This window comes from Mesocricetus auratus, unplaced genomic scaffold, assembly GCF_017639785.1.
Source record: "Mesocricetus auratus isolate SY011 unplaced genomic scaffold, BCM_Maur_2.0 Super-Scaffold_100027, whole genome shotgun sequence".
Lineage (NCBI taxonomy): Eukaryota > Metazoa > Chordata > Mammalia > Rodentia > Cricetidae > Mesocricetus > Mesocricetus auratus.
Genome location: NW_024429208.1, coordinates 21,965,366 through 21,986,277, shown reverse-complemented (window position 1 = coordinate 21,986,277; position 20,912 = coordinate 21,965,366). Strand labels below are relative to the sequence as shown.

General features: G+C 44.2%; 1 protein-coding gene and 1 long non-coding RNA gene across 3 annotated transcripts; one reads left to right on the top strand and one right to left on the bottom strand.

Annotated features, from left to right (window-relative positions):
* Positions 1-258: 258 nt before the first annotated feature.
* Ddx21 (DExD-box helicase 21) lies at positions 259-19,457 on the bottom strand. Of its 2 annotated transcripts, XM_013113937.3 has the most exons (16): positions 19,301-19,457; positions 17,120-17,228; positions 16,587-17,053; positions 15,429-15,504; positions 14,741-14,919; positions 13,467-13,584; positions 12,290-12,475; positions 10,794-10,939; positions 9,947-10,096; positions 9,387-9,548; positions 8,185-8,304; positions 7,151-7,224; positions 5,211-5,370; positions 4,444-4,578; positions 2,799-2,843; positions 259-2,298 (listed from the first exon to the last, which is right to left on the bottom strand). In XM_013113937.3, the coding sequence occupies exons 1-16, from the start codon at positions 19,370-19,372 to the stop codon at positions 2,044-2,046; spliced, it is 2,454 nt and encodes an 817-aa protein (XP_012969391.2). In that variant the 5' UTR covers positions 19,373-19,457; the 3' UTR covers positions 259-2,043. The 2 variants fall into 2 exon arrangements, with proteins under 2 accessions (XP_012969391.2, XP_040588129.1); XM_040732195.1 differs by having other exon boundaries at positions 16,587-17,228.
* LOC121134250 lies at positions 2,212-7,331 on the top strand. Its single transcript, XR_005871315.1, has 3 exons — positions 2,212-3,002; positions 4,329-4,421; positions 7,291-7,331. It is a non-coding gene; the product is annotated as an uncharacterized LOC121134250 (long non-coding RNA).
* Positions 19,458-20,912: the final 1,455 nt, after the last annotated feature.

The following is a 20,912-nucleotide window of genomic DNA, read 5'->3' as shown; positions in this document are numbered from 1 at the left end:
GAAAAGGAATTTGAACAAAATTGCCTACTGAAATTTTACCATGATTGCTTCTATTTTTAGGAGAATTTAGCTAAGGCTAGCCTCTCTCTGATCCACCCTCTTTTACCTCCCAATCAATAGGCATGCAAGGCAAGCCTCTACCAACTGAACTACAACCTGAGCCCCAAGTTTTACTAGATTTTTATACCGAGCAGTCATTGTTACAATAAAAATGTCAAGCTATTTTCAGTTTACAAAATGAAAGCCACCAAAGCTAACTATGAAGCATTAATATCTTTATTATGGCATAATGCAGTACTTTATACAGGAACTCATTTGAATGCAAAAACATTTTATGTACAATGGCAGGAGAAACAATACACAGACATCTTGAACATATAATTCAAAAGTCCAGAGTTATTTGCAGCTGGAAAATATTTTCTCTGTAGAAAATAGTAAAAATGATAACATTTCCCAATAACCCTATTTAAGCCAAATAACAGCTGAATTATACATATAGTTTAGATTCTGGGACAAAGAAACCTGTATTTGTTCAGAGTGATGTTTTACTTATGATGTGTAAATGAGATTCCTATTCATCTTTTCCCTCACGGTTTGATTTATGGCAGATCATTTTTCCACAGGCTGATACAATATCCAAAAAGGTTTCAGCCCCTCCTTCTGAAAGAACAGCCAGCATGTGAAATGTCTCACTAAAGCATGCCCAGTAATTGGGCAAAAGCAAAACTTACTATAAGAGTCATCAACAAAGTAAAAATCCCAAAGAACTCCAAGCACAGAGGACAAGAGCCATCTGGTCAGAGTCCAAGGCAAAGCTGGATCTGAAGAGGATTTGGTGGTCAGAGCCCTTTGGTGCCAGGTGTTCCCAAAAACCCTAGGTGGCAGTGCTCACACTAACATCAGAGGGTGAGCCTGAAGATCTACCTCAGTTGATCTAAACAACCAGAGAAAATGTGGCAGCATGTGATTCGTGTTGTCCTTCTAAGCTTCCCTGTAGAGAATGTCTAAGAAGGCAAGAGGACCCCACCACTTGAGCTTCTGTGCTAGGTAGGATGGTTCCCCAGAGGAAGAACTTGGGCAGTTATTACTGGGTCAGGTACCACAGAGTTCTTCAGTTCCGGCAAAGCAACAACTTCAAATGGTGTAGCTTGTCTTAGAATTCTCTAAGCGTTGTTAACTTTTCCATGGAAAAGCAACCCGACCGAAACAGATCTTACACTGTGGCCTAAGATCTAGGTCACTGAGAAAATTGTCCCATTTTACCCTTAAATAACCCCCAGACTGTCCACTGGTAGATACAGTCCCTGAAGAGTCATGACTCATGGTCATCATTCAAAGCAAGCGTTCTCCGTCCTGCCTGTCTCCTCACTTGTGAAGATGAAGAACTTCTTGTGGCTTCTCTGAAACATTCTTCAGCTAAACCAGCTGTGCTCCCTCTTCCCTTAATCATTTCTTCCAAAAGAAGGGCACAAGCAGATACACCTATCCAGTCTTATCTCTGCCCAAAAAAAAGCCCAGAGACTTCAGACACTTGGGACTTAGCTTTAGACACTGTCTGAAATGGCTCTGGAAAGCACTGTTCAGTGAAACCTCAGCAGACACACAGACACCAGCAGTTGTCAGGTCAAGTATCAGGGGGAAGAAAAACCCGACTCATGTGGTCCTCAATGACTTTCTTTGGAGGAGTAATACAGTTCCAGGGACTAGAGACAGAGTTTAGTTGTAGGGCATGTGCGTGCTAGGCATGTGTGAGGTCCTGGGTTCAGGCGCTAGTGCACACACAGATGAACTTGCAAAGTCAACAAACAAGGACAGGCAGATCTGTGGTTAGCTTTACTTGACTACTTTGGAAAACGCTGCACTGAATTCCTACCCCCTTTTAAAATGAAGACAGTTGATGATGGTAAGATCAAACAGTTCCGAAGTCTGTCTCTGCAAGGAATGGGGCCTGGGCGGATGATCAAAACGAAGGAAGCACTGGGGTCTCTGATAGTGGGAAGGACACTGGGCGCCACAGTATGAACAGCTCCTTCCAGCCTCTACTCACTGACCAAACGCTTTACTAAAACTCCGCTTCTGGCCTTTGTTGCCACCTCTGAAGTTTCTATTTCCTCCTCCTCCTCCTCCTCGCTGCCCTTGTCCCCTGAAGTTCCTGCTTCCACCCCGCTGTCCTCTGAAGGCACCACGGCTGCCATCCCGCTGGCCCCTGCTGCCTCGATATCCTTCCAGGGGCCCTTCCAGCTCCGGCTGCTCTGTGGCCACAGTGAGCTGCCAGCGTCTTGAATCATGCCACTTCTCCTGTGGGTAGAAGGTTTATTCCATGGTTTTAATTAAATTTGGTAAAGCCACAAGAAAAACTTGTCATGTCTCCAGGGAACAACTTGGAAACAGGTGCTTTAAAAAAGCTGCTAGTGGCTCTTTTCCACCATCCGAGGAGGCAGACAGATCTGTCTTCTCTCTCCTCCCTTCCCCCACTCCTTTACCATGAAAACAAAACAAAAAAGCTGCTTGTGCCAAGTATAAGGCCCCAAGGCTGTGGTGCCAGTACGCGGACACTTCTGGAGAAATGGCTCTCGTTCGGCAGTCACCACAGCTGTCACCGCAGCAATGGCCAATGCACAGGAAAGCATTCGGCACAGAGCAGTGGCCAGACGATGGGTACAACTACAGGGAGGAGCAGGGCAGGCCAGTGCAAGGTCACAATAAAACAGTAAGACTGTGACCCGCACTGTCACTCTGCTTTCAGAATGAATACAGTATGATTTGGGTCTACCAACACTAAAACAAAAAAGAAATACCTGTATTTCTGTGACTGCTTCAGTGCGGACATCAAAACAAACTCCCTAGAAATCAAAGCAGGAAGAGTTAATCCAACTAACACGAGAAATCACCAAAGAAAACAGCAGGCACTGAGGCTGGATGGAACACGGCTAACATATGCTCCTGAAGACAGCAGCAGGAGTTAAATGCTTCAAAATGGACCAAGATATGCAAGCGCCTGAGTAGGTATCCTTGGCTATTACGCTGTGCTAACCCATATTTGGGACACAATGAAAAGCGGAAAATTATATTGTTGATTTCTAGATTTTTTTTTTTTTTAAACAGGGTTTCTCTGTAGTTTTAGAGCCTGTCCTGGAACTCGTTTTGTAGACCAGGTTGGCCTCAAACTCAGAGATCTGCCTGACTCTGCCTCCCAACTGTTGGGCCACCAATGCCCAGTGATTTCTAGTCTTTCATAATTCTGTGAGAACATGAGAAAAGGTATTTAAATTTACTCAGAAAAGGTATATAATTTACACTATAAGGTCTTTGATAAGCACTTTCCTTATCAGCTAGAGAAGCAATCAACACCACAGTACCAAACTATTCCTGTAATTCAGTTTGAGGTCCATCCCCCCGTCCCATCCCCCCCAAAGTCAGCACAGTTATCAGGTAGGTACTTAAGGGCCCTGAAATTCATGGACTTTTCCAGGCATGGGGAACTCTAGGAACACTGGGACATTCAGGTATCTTGAGAGGTTTTACCCTTGAGTAGGACTCAGGGACTGAGGTCTTCATTGTAAGCAATCAGAAAGAGGAAAAATTGACCAGGGTGAACACTATGCCCTAAGAACTCTGTCATGAGCTAGAGAGATGGCTCAAAGGTTAAGAGCTCTGACAGCTCTTCCATAGGTCCTGAGTTCAATTCCCAGCAACTACATGGTGGCTCAAAACCATCTATAAGGAGATCTGGTGCCCTCTTCTGGCATGCAGGCAGAACACTGTATACTTAATAATTAGATTTTTTTTTTCCTTTTGGTTTTTTTTGAGACAGGGTTTCTCTATGGCTTTGGAGGCTGTCCTAGAACTCGCTCTGTAGACCAGGCTGGCCTCGAACTCACAGAGATCCGCCTGCCTCTGCCTCCCGAGTGCTGGGATTAAAGGCATGCTCTACCAACGCCCAGCTAGTCACACAGGTAAGGACTCATCTAGTTGTTTATCGAACCTGGGAAACTGCACTGGGAGTCTTAAAGAGCACCGTGGAGGGGAAGGCACAGTAAGGAGCCAAGGTCAGCCCCCATGGGGAATAAGGCACAGGGTGCTTGGTATCCTTACAGTAAAGGGTGCCAGGGGTGGTGACATGGAGCTGGTAAGTAGAACAAGTCTACCTCCAGTTTATGCTCATGGCTTCTCTGATCATGCAAATCCTACCTCAGAAGCATCCTCACCTTACACTGGGGCTCTGGGTTTCCCTGTGAAGTCGTGTATGTGACTTGAGGGATCCTATAGTCAAAACTATTTCCCCAATAATACTTATCTGCCCTTTTTATTCTCATGTTTCCATAAAGGTAAAGTGATATCTGCACAGCAGTTTGGGTAGGAGACAGCACCACAGGAGGACAGACATATCCTGCTTAAGATGCTAACCAAACCAAGCTGAGGTAACGGAGGCCCCGCACTCACCAGTTTTCCTTTGAGGAAGACCATTCCCCTCACTTTCGCATCAATGCCCTCGCCCAGCTGCTCCTTAAGTTCTTTCCAAGCATAACTAATGTTGGGCATTTCAATTGAGCACCGTAGGACCATGGTCACAAATCCCTTAGGGGAGAAAGAGGCATAAAAGTTAAGTCTTGAAAACCAATCAGCAGCATAAGCACTTGCTCTGAGAAGGGCAGTATTCCTAGGATAGCTCTGCTGACAGCGTACCACACAGAATGTGCACAGGTAGACTGGAGCCATCTTAGGAAAGAGTGGGGAGCACCGAAGTCAGCACCCAGTCATTAGTTTCCTAAAGTGTCTGCACTGGAGGGGACTAGCTAAAGCACTTCTTATGCTACCTGGGTCCGCAATTATTTCAATATAAACAGGAAACCTCAATGTCCCAAAGGATCTCACCATTCAAGTCAGTGGATTTTCATTCAGTTTTTAGAGGCCAGATACCAGGTACAGAAACCTGTTCTGTCCCTCCACTATGTGGATCCTGTGGTTGTGAGACTTGGCGGCAGGCCATTTACCTGCTGTGTACCACTGGCCCTTCAACCCATGAGCAATCAGTTTCTCCCCTCAATCCACCCCTGGGAAACGCTCGTCTTTTTTGCCCCTATTGAGTATGTTTTTAATTAGAACACAGTCAGTGCTTTCCTACCTACTACAGAAGGTGAAGACAATTACAGAGTTTAAATAAACTCTCAGTTTTGCTTATGCCATTTCATAAAATACCAAAACTTTACCGCTTGTGAGTTGATCAAGGAGCGCTGGTCAACTGATGTGGCCCCTGAAATGTGGGCCAGCGCGGCTGCCAGGGCCTCTACAGCTCCCTTCTCCTCAATCAGCTTCTCAGCAGACTGCTTGAAGTGGCCAACGGCGGTAGGAGGCACAGAATCTAAAAGCCTGTGGTTTGAGAATGAACTCGTTAGAGAATAATTAAGACAAGGAACACTGCAGTAACTGAAAATAAATGAGCTTTAAAATGGGCATCAGCACAACTAGGGGTGTAGCTAAACTGGCACGAAGGCAAGTCCCGGGTTTAATCCCGTGCTGCCATGTACCTGGAATCCCAGCACTTAGGAGGTGGAGACGGGATCTGAAGTTCACCTTAAACAAGTTTAGGCTCTCTTGGGACAGACAGAAGGCTCTATCTCAGTATGAAAGATACAGTGAGGTTCCACAGCACATTTGCTTGCTTTTATTGTGCTCTTTGGGACAGGGTCTTATTACATCTGCCTGCAACTTGCTATGAAGAGCAGGATGGCGTCACACTTATCCTCTTGCTTGAATTTCAGGTGTCCCATTACTATACCCAGGCCCCATGGGACAGCATATAGTGATCAACTTCTGTTACTTTTAGAAGTAACTATAGCCACTTATATTCTGAAATTTTAACGGATGCTCTATCAGTTTTAAAGAGGTTTTTGAGATGTTTCTGCTGGAGGACGGCTGATGTGTTGGCCAATAACAAAGCGGCATATCTGCATGCTATGAAGAGTGAGCTGGGCTAGCAGCCACCACTCTAAAGAGCATGTCTTTCGCGCTACTAGGACCTGTCACTTCTTCCTGGTTACCAACCTGTATTTTCTGAACTGGTTATTAGCATCCCATGGGGTCTCATCTTAGGGCACATAAAGGAAAACATGCTATGAAAAAATCAACTTGAAAATGCAGTTTGGCGAAGGCTTCCAAGCTCTCACTACACCACCTGCTAGCACTCGCATTACTCATGGACTGCCTGACTACTCATTACCTATTCAAACTGTGTGCTCAGTAGAAACCAACTTCCTAAAATCCCAGGTCAGCTGCAGGGGTGACTGACTACACCACCACTCTGCACGCTTCCTTGGATAACTCTATCAGATATGCTCAAGGTAGACTTCATCTTCACTCCTGACCACCACCCTTCAGGCAAGATCTATCTGGTCAGGTGCAGTGCTACATTAAGGTGAAGTCTGAAGTCACCACAAAGGTTCCCCGGGAAGCTGCTTTTAGGCTCCTTTACACTTTCACACTGATCATTTCCTGAGCTGAGGCATGATGGGACTGCCAACATCCAGCCCTGGCCTGGGCGTGTACTAAGACAACTACTCACCATTCCAACTTGAGGGCAAACAGCTAACTTATGGGGCCCTGCCCCTTCTCTGCCTGTTCTAACACGAGCATGTCACACACCTACAAGCAGTATCGTGCTACACTCTGAGCTCAGAAGTATGTACACAATAGGTTTCGGATCACACGATGCTAACCCAACTCACCCCCCAAAATTATGATGTATAGGGACTACAGTAAGAAATCCTAACCAATCCCTCAGTCTACAGGATAATTCTACACAGCAACGCCACTACCAATAAAACCATCATGAGATACAGCCAATCAATCCTTGCTTCTCTCAGTTTTCATTCTACCACATAGGGGAGAAGTGAATGAAGATTTGGAACACTATCTGTGATCCCATCTAACCAGGCACAAAGTGGGAAAAACATCCTTAAAATGTCTAACACATACCCAACTACTGATAGTGGCTTCCCCTGAGAAACAGGGCAGGGATGACTAGAAACATGGATAGTTTTCCTACCAAGCTGGCTATCTGGTGAAAAGCAACTGGCTGCATTAACTCTTTATAAGGAATACAAAAAAGCAGCAGCATGGAAGCAGACCTTGGAGATGGTGGAGAACATACCTGATTGCGTCTTTGCTGGAGGCTTTTATTATTTCTGTTGCAGATGGAACACCTATCCGTTTAAATTTAATTCCCTACAAGAAAACAAACCACAGTTGTTATTGTTTCTAAGAGTAAATAATAGTTTTCTTTTTTCTCAGGTTTATTTATTATATATACAGTATTTTGCCTCTATCTGAGAAAGGGCACCAGATCTCATTATAGATGGCTGTGAGCAACCATGTGTTTGCTGAGAATTTAACTCAGGACCTCTGGAAGAGCAGTCTGTGGGCTTACCTCAATCATCTCTCCAGCCCAAGCAACTTATTTCTTAAATCTACCAAATAAACCACTTCACTGTGCCTATCTGTCTCTGTTTTCCAGGACCTTAATAGTTGTGTTATAGGCTGACCCTCAATGTGAGACTATTTTCATCCTTAGAGTCAGGCAATGGTTTGGGAATTAATTCCACAGGTGAATGCCTATCTTATCACCTCTAACCATGGACACCGCTTCCCCAATGTAGGCAATAGACTCTCGCTCCTCTCTGTTCTGCATGGCAGACACTAAGTGAAGTCCACTCAATGGAAGGGGAGCAGCTAAGGTTTTCCTAGAAGGAATCATCTATAAAGAATATCAATTCTGGCCTGGTCTACAGAGTGAATTCCAGGACAGCCTCCAAAACAATACAGAGAAACCCTGTCTCAAAAAACAAACAAAAAAAGAGAATATCAATTTTGTAAGGAAATTTAGTCTCTCCTCAGCCCCTCAAATGTTGTAGGTCCATTTACCACACCCCAGATCCCACCATTCCTTCTCCACACTCTAACCTCAAGTATTTCTGGTCATGTTCATACGATTGTTCATATCATGTCTACAAATTGCCTTTCAAGTATATTATGTATCATTATTTTCAAATGCAAGTTATCGTACAGACTTCCAGCATGGAATACCAAATAAAACCCACATCTAGGATGCTTTCAGCCAAAGTCCTAAGACTGACCTTGCCTTCAGAATGTAACATGTGGTGAATGCAAGTTAGAAAATCATCTTACCGCTTTCTGCTCCACTTGTGCTAACTGGTATTCTTCCTTGTGTTGATAAAAGCAGATGCAAACCCCTGTCCTTCCAGCTCTGCCTGTCCGCCCTGAACGGTGAATATAGGACTCCACATCCTATGGGAACCAAGCACAGGAGTGATACAACTAAGATTAAGCAGTGAGTGCATGCCAGTGAATGAAACCATGAGCTTCAAAATCTCTCAAACAATGCTCCCTAGCCTATGTGCAAATATTCCAAGGGTATGTGTATTTTCAAGCTTCAAGTAGCTGCAATAAAAGTATTAAAATTTGTTTTAATAATAGTTTATTAAACTCTGCACATTCAAGTATTTTTTAAAACCTGTTAATAAGTTAGACTGTTTCTATTTACAACAAAAAGACATGGGACCAGCCTAGATGTCCAACAGACCAATGGATAAGGAAAATGTGTACAGGTACAATGAATTTTACTACATCACAAAAACCCAATGATAAAATTTGCAGGAAAAGGGAAAGAACCAACTTGAAAGACAAACATGAATATTCTTTCTTATATGCAGACACTAACTTCTTTCTCTCTCTCTCCCTCCCACCCCCACCCACCTATCCATTCACTCAAACTGACTGCAGAATTCAGAAAATCAGAAATGGTCACCAAGAGGAAGAAAGGCTTTATTTACTGAAAGGAGTGGGAGGCTGCTAGAACACATGACCATGAAGGGGAAGGTGGAGGGAGTATTGAGGATGGAAGTTAGAAAACAAACGGGAAGCAAAGATGGGGCAGACAGACGTCTAAACAAAATCCTTACGTCATATCACTCTAAGCACATAATTAAAAACTACAAAATTAAATAAAATTAAATGAAAAGCCAAGCAAGGTAGCAAATGGTTGGTCTGAAATTCTCTATATATAGAACTCAATCTATGAAACAGAATGCTGGGATGAAAGGTGCATGTCACCAAGACTAACATAATCTACTGAAAACCACAGAAAAGCTGGGCGGTGGTGGTGGCGCACGCCTTTAATCCCAGCACTCGGGAGGTAGAGGCAGGCGGATCTCTGTGAGGTCGAGAAACCCTGTCTCGAAAAACCAAAAAAAAAAAAAGAAGAAAACCACAGAAAAGTCAAGCCAATGAAGTTCCTTTTGGTAACCCAAAGAAACAAAAGCAATGTTTTACTCTTGTTTAGTAAAAAGAAACAAACAAAAAAACCTTACCTTTGGTGGACAGCTTTGAACAACCAAGTCAACCTCAGGGATGTCTAACCCACGTGCAGCAACATTGGTTGCGACCAAAACTCCGAAACTGCCATTTCGGAAACCTTTCAGGGTGATTTCTCTTTGCTTCTGTGGAATGTCGCCATGTAAAGACTGGGCATCCTGCCAAAGACATAAACTGACCTAAGAATACAAACCCAACACAGTGACCTCCAAGAGGCCCAAGGGCTAAGTCTGAGTATTTTCCTTCTGGGTTACAAAGTGAAAAAAACCAATGCCTTCTTACACGGAAAAATCTTCAAAGCCCGATGTCAACTGTTTATAACTACACTCTCCAAGGTTGGAAATACCACCCAAGAGTGACTATAAGTGATTTAAGTGTAGTTTTACATGTGAAACAGCACTGATAAGATTAGATACACCTCGACCAGTAGAGAAGCTGCCCCTAATCTAACACAACCTGGAAGTCACCAGGTGACTGAAAAACAGAATGAAAACAGACATGTTCAAGGTGAAGACTTACTGATGACCCAGCCTTTTTGGACATGAGAAGGACCAACCTGCTTTATGCATGAGTTCTGTGACAGTTCCTGGGCTTCTCTCTTGGTTTCACAGAAGATGATGGTGCGCCCTTGATGACCACTGTACACTCTGATCACATCCCCAATAACCGCGGCCCTCTCACTCCAGTGACACTTAATCGCCAAGTGCTTTGAAGAGAAGAGATGGCATTTAGTAAAGCCTGGCTGGGACCTCACAGTTCCTTTCTCAACACTTCTGTCTAATGCCGTGGAACAGGAAGTAAATGCAGGCTTTACAGGGCTGTCTGCTGCCACCACTGCTTAGAGGAAAGAAGGAAGCTAAATAAACCAAAGTAAGAGCAACGTGGTCTATCCCCAGGCCTCTCGCCTTTCTCCAAAGAGCATCTGGATTCTTTATCTAATGTTATCAGGAAACACTATTTCCCAGGCTCCTGTAGGAAACCAAATTAACTGACAAGAAAGGCCTGTATGCGCTATGCCCCTTCATCCACTTAAAAAAAAAAAAAAAAAAAACACTTGTACAGGCTTGCTCTTTGGTGAAATGAATTCATCTAGGTACCGGAGCCTAAGATGAAACAGATTCAAGATGAGTCAGATCGCTCTGCTGCCCTCTAGAGGCTAAATTCTAAATGTAATCACTTTATCTAATTCAAACACAAGGTTTCAAGTTAACTCTGAAATCAGGCTGCTAGATGGTGAAATCCAGATAGCAAATACCATACACAAAAGAGAAAGATGAATTTTACTTGGCTCTTCATAAGGGCTTACTTAGTATTTACCTAAAAAAAGAGCTTGTATTTGCTAGACAGGAAACAAAATGCTTGGCAATTTAATACTAATTCCGGCAACTAAATGAATCATTTACCTCCACAGTTATGGCTGCTTTCTGAGTCTTTTTACCAATCAGGTCCACCTGTTCGTATGTAGATTTCATGTATTTCTTAGCAACATTAAACACCCAATGAGGGCAAGTTGCAGAGAAAAGCAATGTTTGGGGGTTGTCTTCAGAATCTTGGGGGGAAAAAGAAGTCAGTGTGAATAATCCAAACAAGCCTGCAGACACAGCACTCCACCTCACCTGGCATCTCCAGACTGCACCACCATTACCACCAACCACTGGTGGCTAGCTATGCATCAAAGACACAAAAGTAAAGATGCTAAAACCTCCCAATACACAAAAACTGAAATAATTTGTCATTGTAAAGGATCCCTAAATGATCAAAATATGTGAAATCAATCTATTTTGTTTTCTGGCCTTTGGTCTCCCTCACTCACGGGAAACCTGTGTCATGAAGGAGGCTCACCAACTGGACAAAAAATCCTGGAAGTCCAGGTACCCAACAGCACGGATCTCTAATTAAACAGCCTCTGGTAACACCCAGAGACGCTTAGTATTTTAAGACTCCAGAATCAGAGGTTGGAGAGATGGCTCAGAGGTTAAAAGCACTGACTGCTGAGTCAAATTCCCAGCAAACACATGGTAGCGCACAACCATCTGTAATGAGATCTCATAACAACTTCTAGCATCAAGGCATACATACAGGCAGAAAAATGTACATATAATAAGTAAATAAATCTGGATTCCAGAATCCAGGGCTGGGGTACAATCCAGTGGCAAAGCCTTCAGCTCAATCCTCAGCATCCCCAACAGACAAAGGCAATGTATCAATGAATCTGATCGTCTGGACTTAGGAGCACTATGGTGTTGTTCTCAAGAGCCCAAAAGGGGACAAGCTGGTAGAAGCAGTTCAGTGCCCTTTACAACTGGATTACTAGCTCTACTTATGGAGTGAGACCTGTGTCACAGAACCAATTCCAAGTACTGCAGAGCCCCAGGCGCTTAAAGCCTCTGTAAGCGGCATCCCCTATATGAATAAAGTGGAAGAGGGAAGAATAAATCATGCCCAATCACCTGACAAGGTTTGAATATCTAAGGGTTGACTTATAATTAGTACACACACACCAGAAATACACTGAAAGCTGTTGGAACAGTGAGTATATTGAACTGGCAGAAAAGGAAAATTTTCTTCTCCTAAGCTTTCACCAATTATAGAACAAGTGCTGGCTTTAAAAATTTCAAGTCTTCGACACAAGGTGGCGCACACCTTTAATCCCAGCACTAGGGAGGCAGAGGCAGGCGGATCTCTGTGAGGTCAAGGCCAGCCTGGTCTACAGAGCAAGTTCCAGGACAGCCAAGGTTACACAGAGAAACCCTTGAAAAACAAAATTAAATAATAATGAAAGAAAAAAACAAAACAAAACAGCTTCCTTGAGTAAGTGTCCTTATTTATCTACTATAAGACAATTTCCCCACAACCCTACCTTAGGTCCCTTCCATCAGTCCCTTAAATTGGAGCTTACCTTTCTTGTATGCCACACATAAAATTTCTTCCACTTGATCAGCAAAACCCATATCCAACATCTGGTCAACTTCATCCAAGACAACATGTTTAAGTTTAGTGAGATCTAGCTTGCCATTCTGTAGGTGGTCTTTAATACGACCCGGGGTCCCAACCAGGATATCAATCCCACTCCGCATACGTTCGACTATAAAAAATTCCAGTAAAAAGAGTTGCCTTGTTTTAAAATTCTTTTCATCAGCATGGAGAATCCATGTAAATACATTTTCATTCTAAACTCTTACCAGACAGCTATAAAGTAACATGCGGTAAGTAATGACAGTAACAACCCTGAAGGTAAGTTCACTCCAGTGGGAGAGCACATGAAAAGTGAGGGCCAGCATACTAGGAAATATTAGCACAAGAAAAGACTCTGTTTGACTGGCAGAAAATGTCAAAATTCCCAGACAGCAAGCGACAAGCTTAAAGAAATAGAAATTTTGGGGGTTGGGTAGGGTATTAATATGCAGTTTAGAATGCTCTTGAACTCAGCCCTCTTTCCTCCCTTAACGTCCCAAGTGTGACACTTACTACGTGAGGCTAATAATAGGAACCTTCCGTGGGGTGTAAGAGGATGAGACAACACAGAAAAGCAAACCCTCTACTGAGGTATGGAAACACTGGGAACACGGGGCTTACTTACTGGGCACCTTTCATTATCTAATACAACCTTCAAAAATATAAAAATTAAGCAAGTTGGACACCGAACTACTATGGAATCAGTCAAAATTCAACCAACCCCAGGCTTTCCAAAGCCAATGTGGATGGAAATTATACCGATTGTGTTCCAATGCTTGATCCTCCTTGCACAGAGAGAGCAACGTCCTGACTAGAAACCAATAGACAGGAAGAAGGGACTGCAAAAACCTGATGCCCATGAAAAGTCTGCTTACAGCAAGAAACATACATATAAGAGGCAGAACTGATACACTGGTTTCTGTCCTGCTGCAGTCTTTAGGAAATACTAGACACCCTAAGATTTACCTTGAACCACTCAGGACCCTGCTCTTGGCCACTTTTAACAATAGCCAAGAGAGAAGCGCCCAAAATGAGATAAAGACAGACTGCAAGTGGAAGATGCATCCAGAACAATGGCTGACACACTCCTCTGCCTGGCTTTTGCTTTTGAATGTACTTACTCTGACCACCGTAGGGAGTTCCACCATAAAAACAAGCCACTGACAGCTTTTTTGTGATGTCACTGAAGTCTTTGCTCACTTGATTTGCTAATTCTCTTGTAGGTGCGAGAACTAGCACCTGAAAGAGAAAAACCAGAATTTCAAGGGTTGGACAGTATTTGTTTCTCAGCTACTCCAGAACCCACCACATTGATGAACTCATGCTACTCTTTAACTGGAGGTTAAAGGATGTCAGCCACCACGTGGGAGCTGGAAAAGCAGCCAGTGCTTTCAACTGCTGAGCCACCTCTCCAGCCTCCCATCCTACACATATTGATATATACTCAAAATATTTATCATGTGGCCAGGTGTTGGTGGCGCACACCTTTAATCCCAGCACTCGGGAGACAGAGGCAGGTGGATCTCTGTGAGTTCGAGACCAGCCTGGACTACCAAGCGAGTTCCAGGACAGCCTCCAAAGCCACAGAGAAACCCTGTCTCGAAAAAAAAAATATTTATCATGTGTTTTGCAACAAATACCACGTGCTACATGAACAACAGCACTAAGACAGTAGTACCCAGGCATATTCTAAGAGCCCGTGATCAAGCCATTAGAAGTAGGTGTCCAAATGTGTGCTGTTCCAGAGGAGAGCTAGAGTTTCAGAAAATAACCAGGAGGAGCTACGCCAACATTAGCTGATGTTCTAGCTTTTTCAGGTGCCTTATGTAAAGTACTTTCTACTCATTAGTCTGATTTAATTCTCAACAACCTTTGAGGCAGATATCAAAGATGGAGGCCAAGCCTAGACTTAAACTACAATCTGTCAGTCGCAAGGCCTCAACACTTGTAGATGGGTTGGTTCTTCGAACGCTCACTCAATACATTCTGGATAATAGCAAAAACAATGACCAGAAACCAGCCGTGGTACTACATGCCTTTATAACCCCAAGGGGCAGAGGCAGGTGGATCTCTGTGAGCTGGAGGCCAGCCTAGTCTACATAGAGGCTGTATCTTGAATGAATGAATGAATGAATGAATGAATGAATGAATGAATGAATAGAGAATGTGAACATGAATTAGTAAGTATGGGTGATAACAACCACCGGATAGATTACAGTACTGAAATACAGAGTTGATGACCACAATCCAAAAGAATCACCCCAGCCTTCATTCAGATAAATTCAGTGATCACAAGGACCTTGGAGGAACCCAATACTAAGTAGCATATGCGAACCAGGCCCACATGCGCTTCTGGGAGCTGACCTGGGGCCTGGGATGAAGTGAAGATTGTTACCTGAGGGGCACGGCCTCTCTTCCTGTCTTGTAGCCCATCCTGAAGCTTCTCAATCAAAGGGATGGCAAAGGAGAATGTCTTCCCTGTTCCCGTCCGCGCCTGGGCAATTAAGTCTTTCCCACTGTATACATGGTGGAATGTCTTGGCTTGTATAGGAAATAGGAAGTTTACTCCACGAGCTGTGAATGAATCAATCATGTTACTTGCCATTGTTTTTTATTTTATTTTCAGGGTTAAGAACCAAACCCTGATGTTTTGTTAAAAATACCAAATCCAACTGAAACACATCCATACATCTGAAAGAATTAGGGAATTACACTTTTCTGCAGCACCTACAAAGTTAGATTAAAGTACATTCTGAAAAGCGAAAAATACTTTTACTTGTGATCAAATCTTACCCACAAGCTCATCTGAACCTGAAAGAGTGAGGTTCTACATTCTACACCATGCTATTACAGTGAAGTACCTACAACTTCTCAGCTAGTTCAGAGACAGACCCAAGGCCTCAGGACATCCTGGTATCATTAACCTCAGGTGTAAGATGCTCACACATCTTAATAACCAAATTAAAACAGCACAGTCCTAACCCATAAGTCCACTCCACTGTGGCACCAATGCCGACAGTAAGAGCTGGTTCCCATACAGGTCAATGGAGAGTGATTCAAATTCTGATACCAAGGAACCTCACCTCTGAGAAGCTTGACAGTCTCTTCAGATATGGGAAAATTAGAGAAAGCTCCTTCTTTCTGTTCCACAGTTATTTCCTATCAAAGAGAAAGACCACAGAAATCAGTAAGTCATACACACATGAATTCAGGATGCCATCTGTGAAAAGAGAGCTGTTCTCATCCAGCTTATCTCTCTGGGGGAAAGGCTGCCAAAGCCCGACAAAGGGAGTTTCATCAGCAGAACCCACGGGGTGGATGGACAGAGAGCCGACTCCACAAGACCAAATGTTTTTAAAAAGACAAAGGAGCTCTTCTAAACACACCAGTCTAAAAACCCATCAAAGAAGTGAGATGGCTCAGGGGGGGAAAGCGCTTGCTGTCTAAGCATGACATGACAACAGAGCTGAATAACTAGACCCTGTGGTGGAGAAAAAATTCCTGAAAGTTTCCCTCCCCTCCAAAGACACACTTGTGTTTTCTCTGTGTGCTGTACAATGAGTTCAAGGTCAGGCTGGGACTATATACAGCAAGACCCTGTCTAAGCCTGCCTCAATGACTAAAAGATAAAGAGGCCTGGAATGTGCTTTTATTCTTAGCATTTGAAAGGCAGAAGTAGGCAGATCTCTGTGAACTGTAGACTATCCAGGAATAAGCAATACACCCTCATCATTAAAAAAATAATAAAATAAAAACCAGGTGATGGTGGCACACACCTTTAATCCTAGCACTCAAGAGGTAGAGGCAAGAGGATCTCTTTGAGTTCAAGGCCAGCCTGGTCTACAGAGTGAGCTCCTGGATAGCCAGCGGCTACACAGAGAGGCAAGAATCATCTCTGTGGTATAGAGCTTGTTATATAACCCAATGAGGTGCTGACACATCCAATTTCCTTCTATATTAAAACAACATGTATGTTCAAGGCCCAGGGTTCAACCTCTACTACCCAAACAACTTTAAATTGTTTACAATTATGTGTAGTGACAACCTATTCTCCTGCAGCAATGGAACAGTCTACTTACTCTAGTACAACTTCACAAGCTGGTGAGACAGCAGCAGGTAAGATACTTATTCATCACCAAGCCTGCCAAGCCAAGTTCAATCTCCAGGACCCACACAGTGGAGGGAGAGAATGAGCGCTCCCCCCCCCCCCGGCCCCCACACACAGGGAAGCTCAGCCTTACCTTCTCCGCCTCACTACTTTCACTGCTTCCTTCACCAGTAGCTTCTTTGGAGGTGGAATTCAACTCAGAATGAGAGAATCCATTCTTGAGCTTAGGGCTTTTTTCGCCAATGTCTCCATTGGCTTCCTTCCCCTTCTTTGTCTTCTTGGGCTTAGGAGCATCTGCATCTTCCTCGGAAGGCTCCTCGATATTTATTTCTTTGGTTTTAGCAGGGGCCGCTTTCTTCTCAAGGGGTTCTTTTTTCTTCTTGGAGGTTTTGCTTTTAGAGGCAGTGTCATCTTCAGGTGCCTCTTCTTGCTTTTTGGCCTTCTTCGACTTAGGGGGATCTACATCATCTTCAGAAGACCCTTTCTTTTTAGCTGCTTTAACTCTGGAGGAGACAGTTTCCTCCATTCCTTCATCTTCAGAAGACTCTTTCTTTTTAACTGCTTTAGCTTTGGAGGAAACAGTTTCTTCCATTCCTTCATCTTCAGAAGACCCTTTCTTTTTAGCTGCTTTAGCTTTGGAGGAAACAGTTTCTTCCATTCCTTCATCTTCAGAAGACCCTTTCTTTTTAACTGCTTTAGCTTTGGAGGAAACAGTTTCTTCCATTCCTTCTGTTGCTTCTTTGGTCTTAGATTTTGTCTTCTCTTTTCTAGTTTTCTAAAAAAATTAATAAAGACATAGCACTGAACAAACCCACTATACTTGTAGTAATATCCACCAATTCTGGGTTATTTCAGGACTACTTACAGTTAGGGAGAACATAGCTTTAGGCATTTCAACACTGTATAAGTTAAAAAAAATCTGCCCGGAAATTATACACACACATGTAACATGTGGACTGAGCAGGCTGTATTTAGGAACGTGTGTGTGATCATTTGTGCGAAAGCAATCTAGAGTGTAAATAATTCAGAAGGAAATCATGAATTTTAAAGAGGTAGGGGATACACGGAAAGGGTTGGAAAGAGGAAAGGGAAGAAGGGAGAAATTATATAATTATAATTTTTAGAGGCAGGGTCTCATTATATAGAAATGGCTGTCCTGGACTGACTCTGTAGACCAGGCTGGCCTTGAACTCACAGAGATCCGCCTGTCTCTGCTTCCCAAATGCTAGCATTGAAGGCAGACACCACTATGCTTGGCTTAATGTAATTATAAATTCAAAAAGTTAAAAAAAAAGTTAAAAACCCACACTGTAAGCTGGGCGTTGGTGGCCCACGCCTTTAATCCCAGCACTCAGGAGGCAGAGGCAGGCGGATCTCTCATTACAGACCAGCCTGGTCTACAGAGCAAGTTCTAGGATGGGTTCCAAAGCAATATAGAGAAATCCTGTCTTAAAAACAAAACAACAAAAAAAGTATCATTTAATACCATTTCTTAGTTGGAGATAGTGTATATATAACAGTCATATTAACATGGGGGAATAAAAACTCATAGTAATTCTTCAGTTCATACTGGCCAAACTACAAAACTGAATTTTCCCAAGAGATTTTTAAGGGATCCCCAAGGTTCATTACAAAAAGTGACCAAGAGCTGGGCAAATGTCTCAGGGGGCAAAATGCCTAAGTGCAGGCATGAGGACTGGAACTGGAAACTCTTGTAAAAAGAGGGATGTAGGGGCACGTGCCTGTCACCCCAGCTGGTGGGGCTGGAGTGGGGAGTTAGCCAGCCTAGGTGAATCGGAGGGATCCAGATTCAGAGAGAAACTTGGCACCCACCCAGTTTTGACCGCTAGCTTCCCTACACACAGGAGCAAGCAAATCCATTCATCACAGCTCAGTGGCACAGCACCTGCCAACACGTGAACGGTCCAAGGTTTGGTCCCTGATACCACAAAAAGCATCCTAAAAATAATGCATCCTAAAAATAAACACCTGTTACATATGTGAAAAAGAGCCAGGAAATCGAGTTTCGAACTTAAACAAGTAGTCAGGTCCCTCGCTCTTGACTTCATCTGAGCACGCGGATGCAAGCCGGGAAAGCTTTGCCCCATGCGGTTTCCACCTTATCCAAATATATTCCTGTACCTTTAAAAGGCTCCTACCTAAGAGCGCCCAGATGGGACAACCTTCGTTGTTCCCTTCCACTTTGATCATTACAGACTGTCACCTTAAATCTTCTCATTCAAGGAATTAATAAGAGTGAAGGCAAATTAACCCTGCTCACACAGATCCCCTCTGTAAGAGGGTCTTCACCTAGCCCTCCGGTTCACCTAGGCTGGCTAACTCCCCACTCCAGCCCCACCAGCTGGGGTGACAGGCACGTGCCCCTACATCCATCTTTTTACAAGGGTTTCCAGTTCCAGTCCTCATGCCTGCACTTAGGCATTTTGCCCCGAGACATTTGCCCAGCTCTTGGTCACTTTTTGTAATGAACCTTGGGGATCCCTTAGAAATCTCTTGGGAAAATTCAGTTTTGTAATGTAATTTCACGTAGATCCGAGCGATAAATACTAGAAGGACCCCCATCGCCTCATTTCCTAATTTTTTTCCGTAAAGGTGGAACCGTGTGTGTGCGTGTGTCACTGCAGATGCCGCCCGTGGGCCCTAGCTTCAGGCCTCGCTGTCTGCGACTCCAGTCCCCACTGTGAGGCGATCTGCAATCCCCTTCCGCACTCTCAAGTCTGGCCGGTAACGCGTGGCCAGGGACGCGCCGGCCGGCTCGGCGTGTCAGAGCGGCCCGCGGAGCAAGAGGGCCACGCGCTCCCGCCCGGCCGGGGCCCCAAGTCTCACCTTCTCGCTTGGCATGCTTTCCTCGGCCGCGACTGATCCCAACCTAGACTCACTGCGTAGTTTTCCCGGCATTATTCAGCACGAGCGGCTCAGGCCTACCGGTTTCCTCAACCGCGTGTAAAGGAGAGGAAGAAAGCGCACCGCCTCCCAGCCCGCCCTAGTTCGTCACTTCCGTAACGGGCGCGTCCGGCGGAAGCAGCGAACACCCTGGAGGCTCTGGTTCGCACCGCGGTGGATGGTTTCTGTGAACGCAGCATAGAGGCTCTCTTGATATAGTCTCGTTTAACTATATATAGCCGATTCCCACCGGCCCTGAGAGATAAGAAACACGTCTAGCCAGCTAGAACTAACCCGCTACCTCCACTTACCAAGTCTGGGATTACCGGCAGGCAACATTTTCCCGCAAACAAAAGTCTTGCGATGTGTATCCCTTCATCCCTTGTGGAAAACTGATGGAGCAGACAGCTAAATCCAGGTGCCGTGGTGAGCACCAGAATTCAGGGACCAGCGAGATAGCTCAGGTCTCGTGACCTGAAATTGCGATCCCTGGAATCCAGAACCGACTGCACAGTTGTTCTTTCACGCGCGCGTGCGGTGGCACAATATGAACAATTTAAAAAAATCAGAATTGGAAGGGTGTAGGGGGTGCACGCCGTTAATCCCAGCACTTAGAAGCAAGAGGTTGAGCCTGCTGCACATACTTCAAGGGGGTGGTTTGGTTTGGTTTTTTGGGACAAGATTTTTTTGTGTAACAGCCCAGCCCTGACTATCCTGGAATTCACTTTGTAGACCAGGCTGACCTCAAACTCAGCGTTCTGCCTGACTGTGCCCCGAGTGCTAGGGTTAAAAGTGTGTGCCACCACACCTGGCTAAATTTTGTTTTAAGGTAGAAGCTATTATTTAATTTGGTTAGAACCCCTGCTGGTAGGAAAGGTACTTCTTAGTAGGTATATCCTTTGAATCCACCTTGCTAGCATTTACCTACATGCTTATATCTCAGTCTATTAAACTCCTTCAGTGGCTGATTAAAACAACCACTGCTTTCCTCAGGGAAGACCACAGCAATAAGAGCTACTCATAGTTGACAATACTTAGACAATGTTAGTTTCTTTAGCTATTCTGTGCTTTTGCCTAGATGGCCATTCCCAGATTGTTTGCTGGTTTTATATGTATGTTGGTGTGTCTGTGTGGTTGCGTACATACCTTCTGTTGCCCTTGGAGACCAGAAGAGGACATTGGATACCTTGAGGTTAGAGGTAAAGGCAGTAGCAAACCACTTGACATGTGTGCTGGGAACAACTTATTTTGGGAACAGAATTTTTTCTGCAGCATTTCTCTTTAAGCTGAGCCATCTCTTCAGTCCCTGGCCCTAAATCATCACCATCACCCCTTTTAACCCCTGCCAACTGAAGCTCAATTATGTCTCCGAATTTCTGGGCCGGGTATCCTTGCTCTCAGAATTGGCCAGTTTAGACGTATATTCTATTATTTCACTAGATTCTGAGCTGTGGAGGGAAGAAACCAGACACTCCTCATGCACCCAAAACATTGCTTGGGACACTGTGGACACACCATGATCTCACTAGATGTACTGATACTCAGGCAGTGCAGT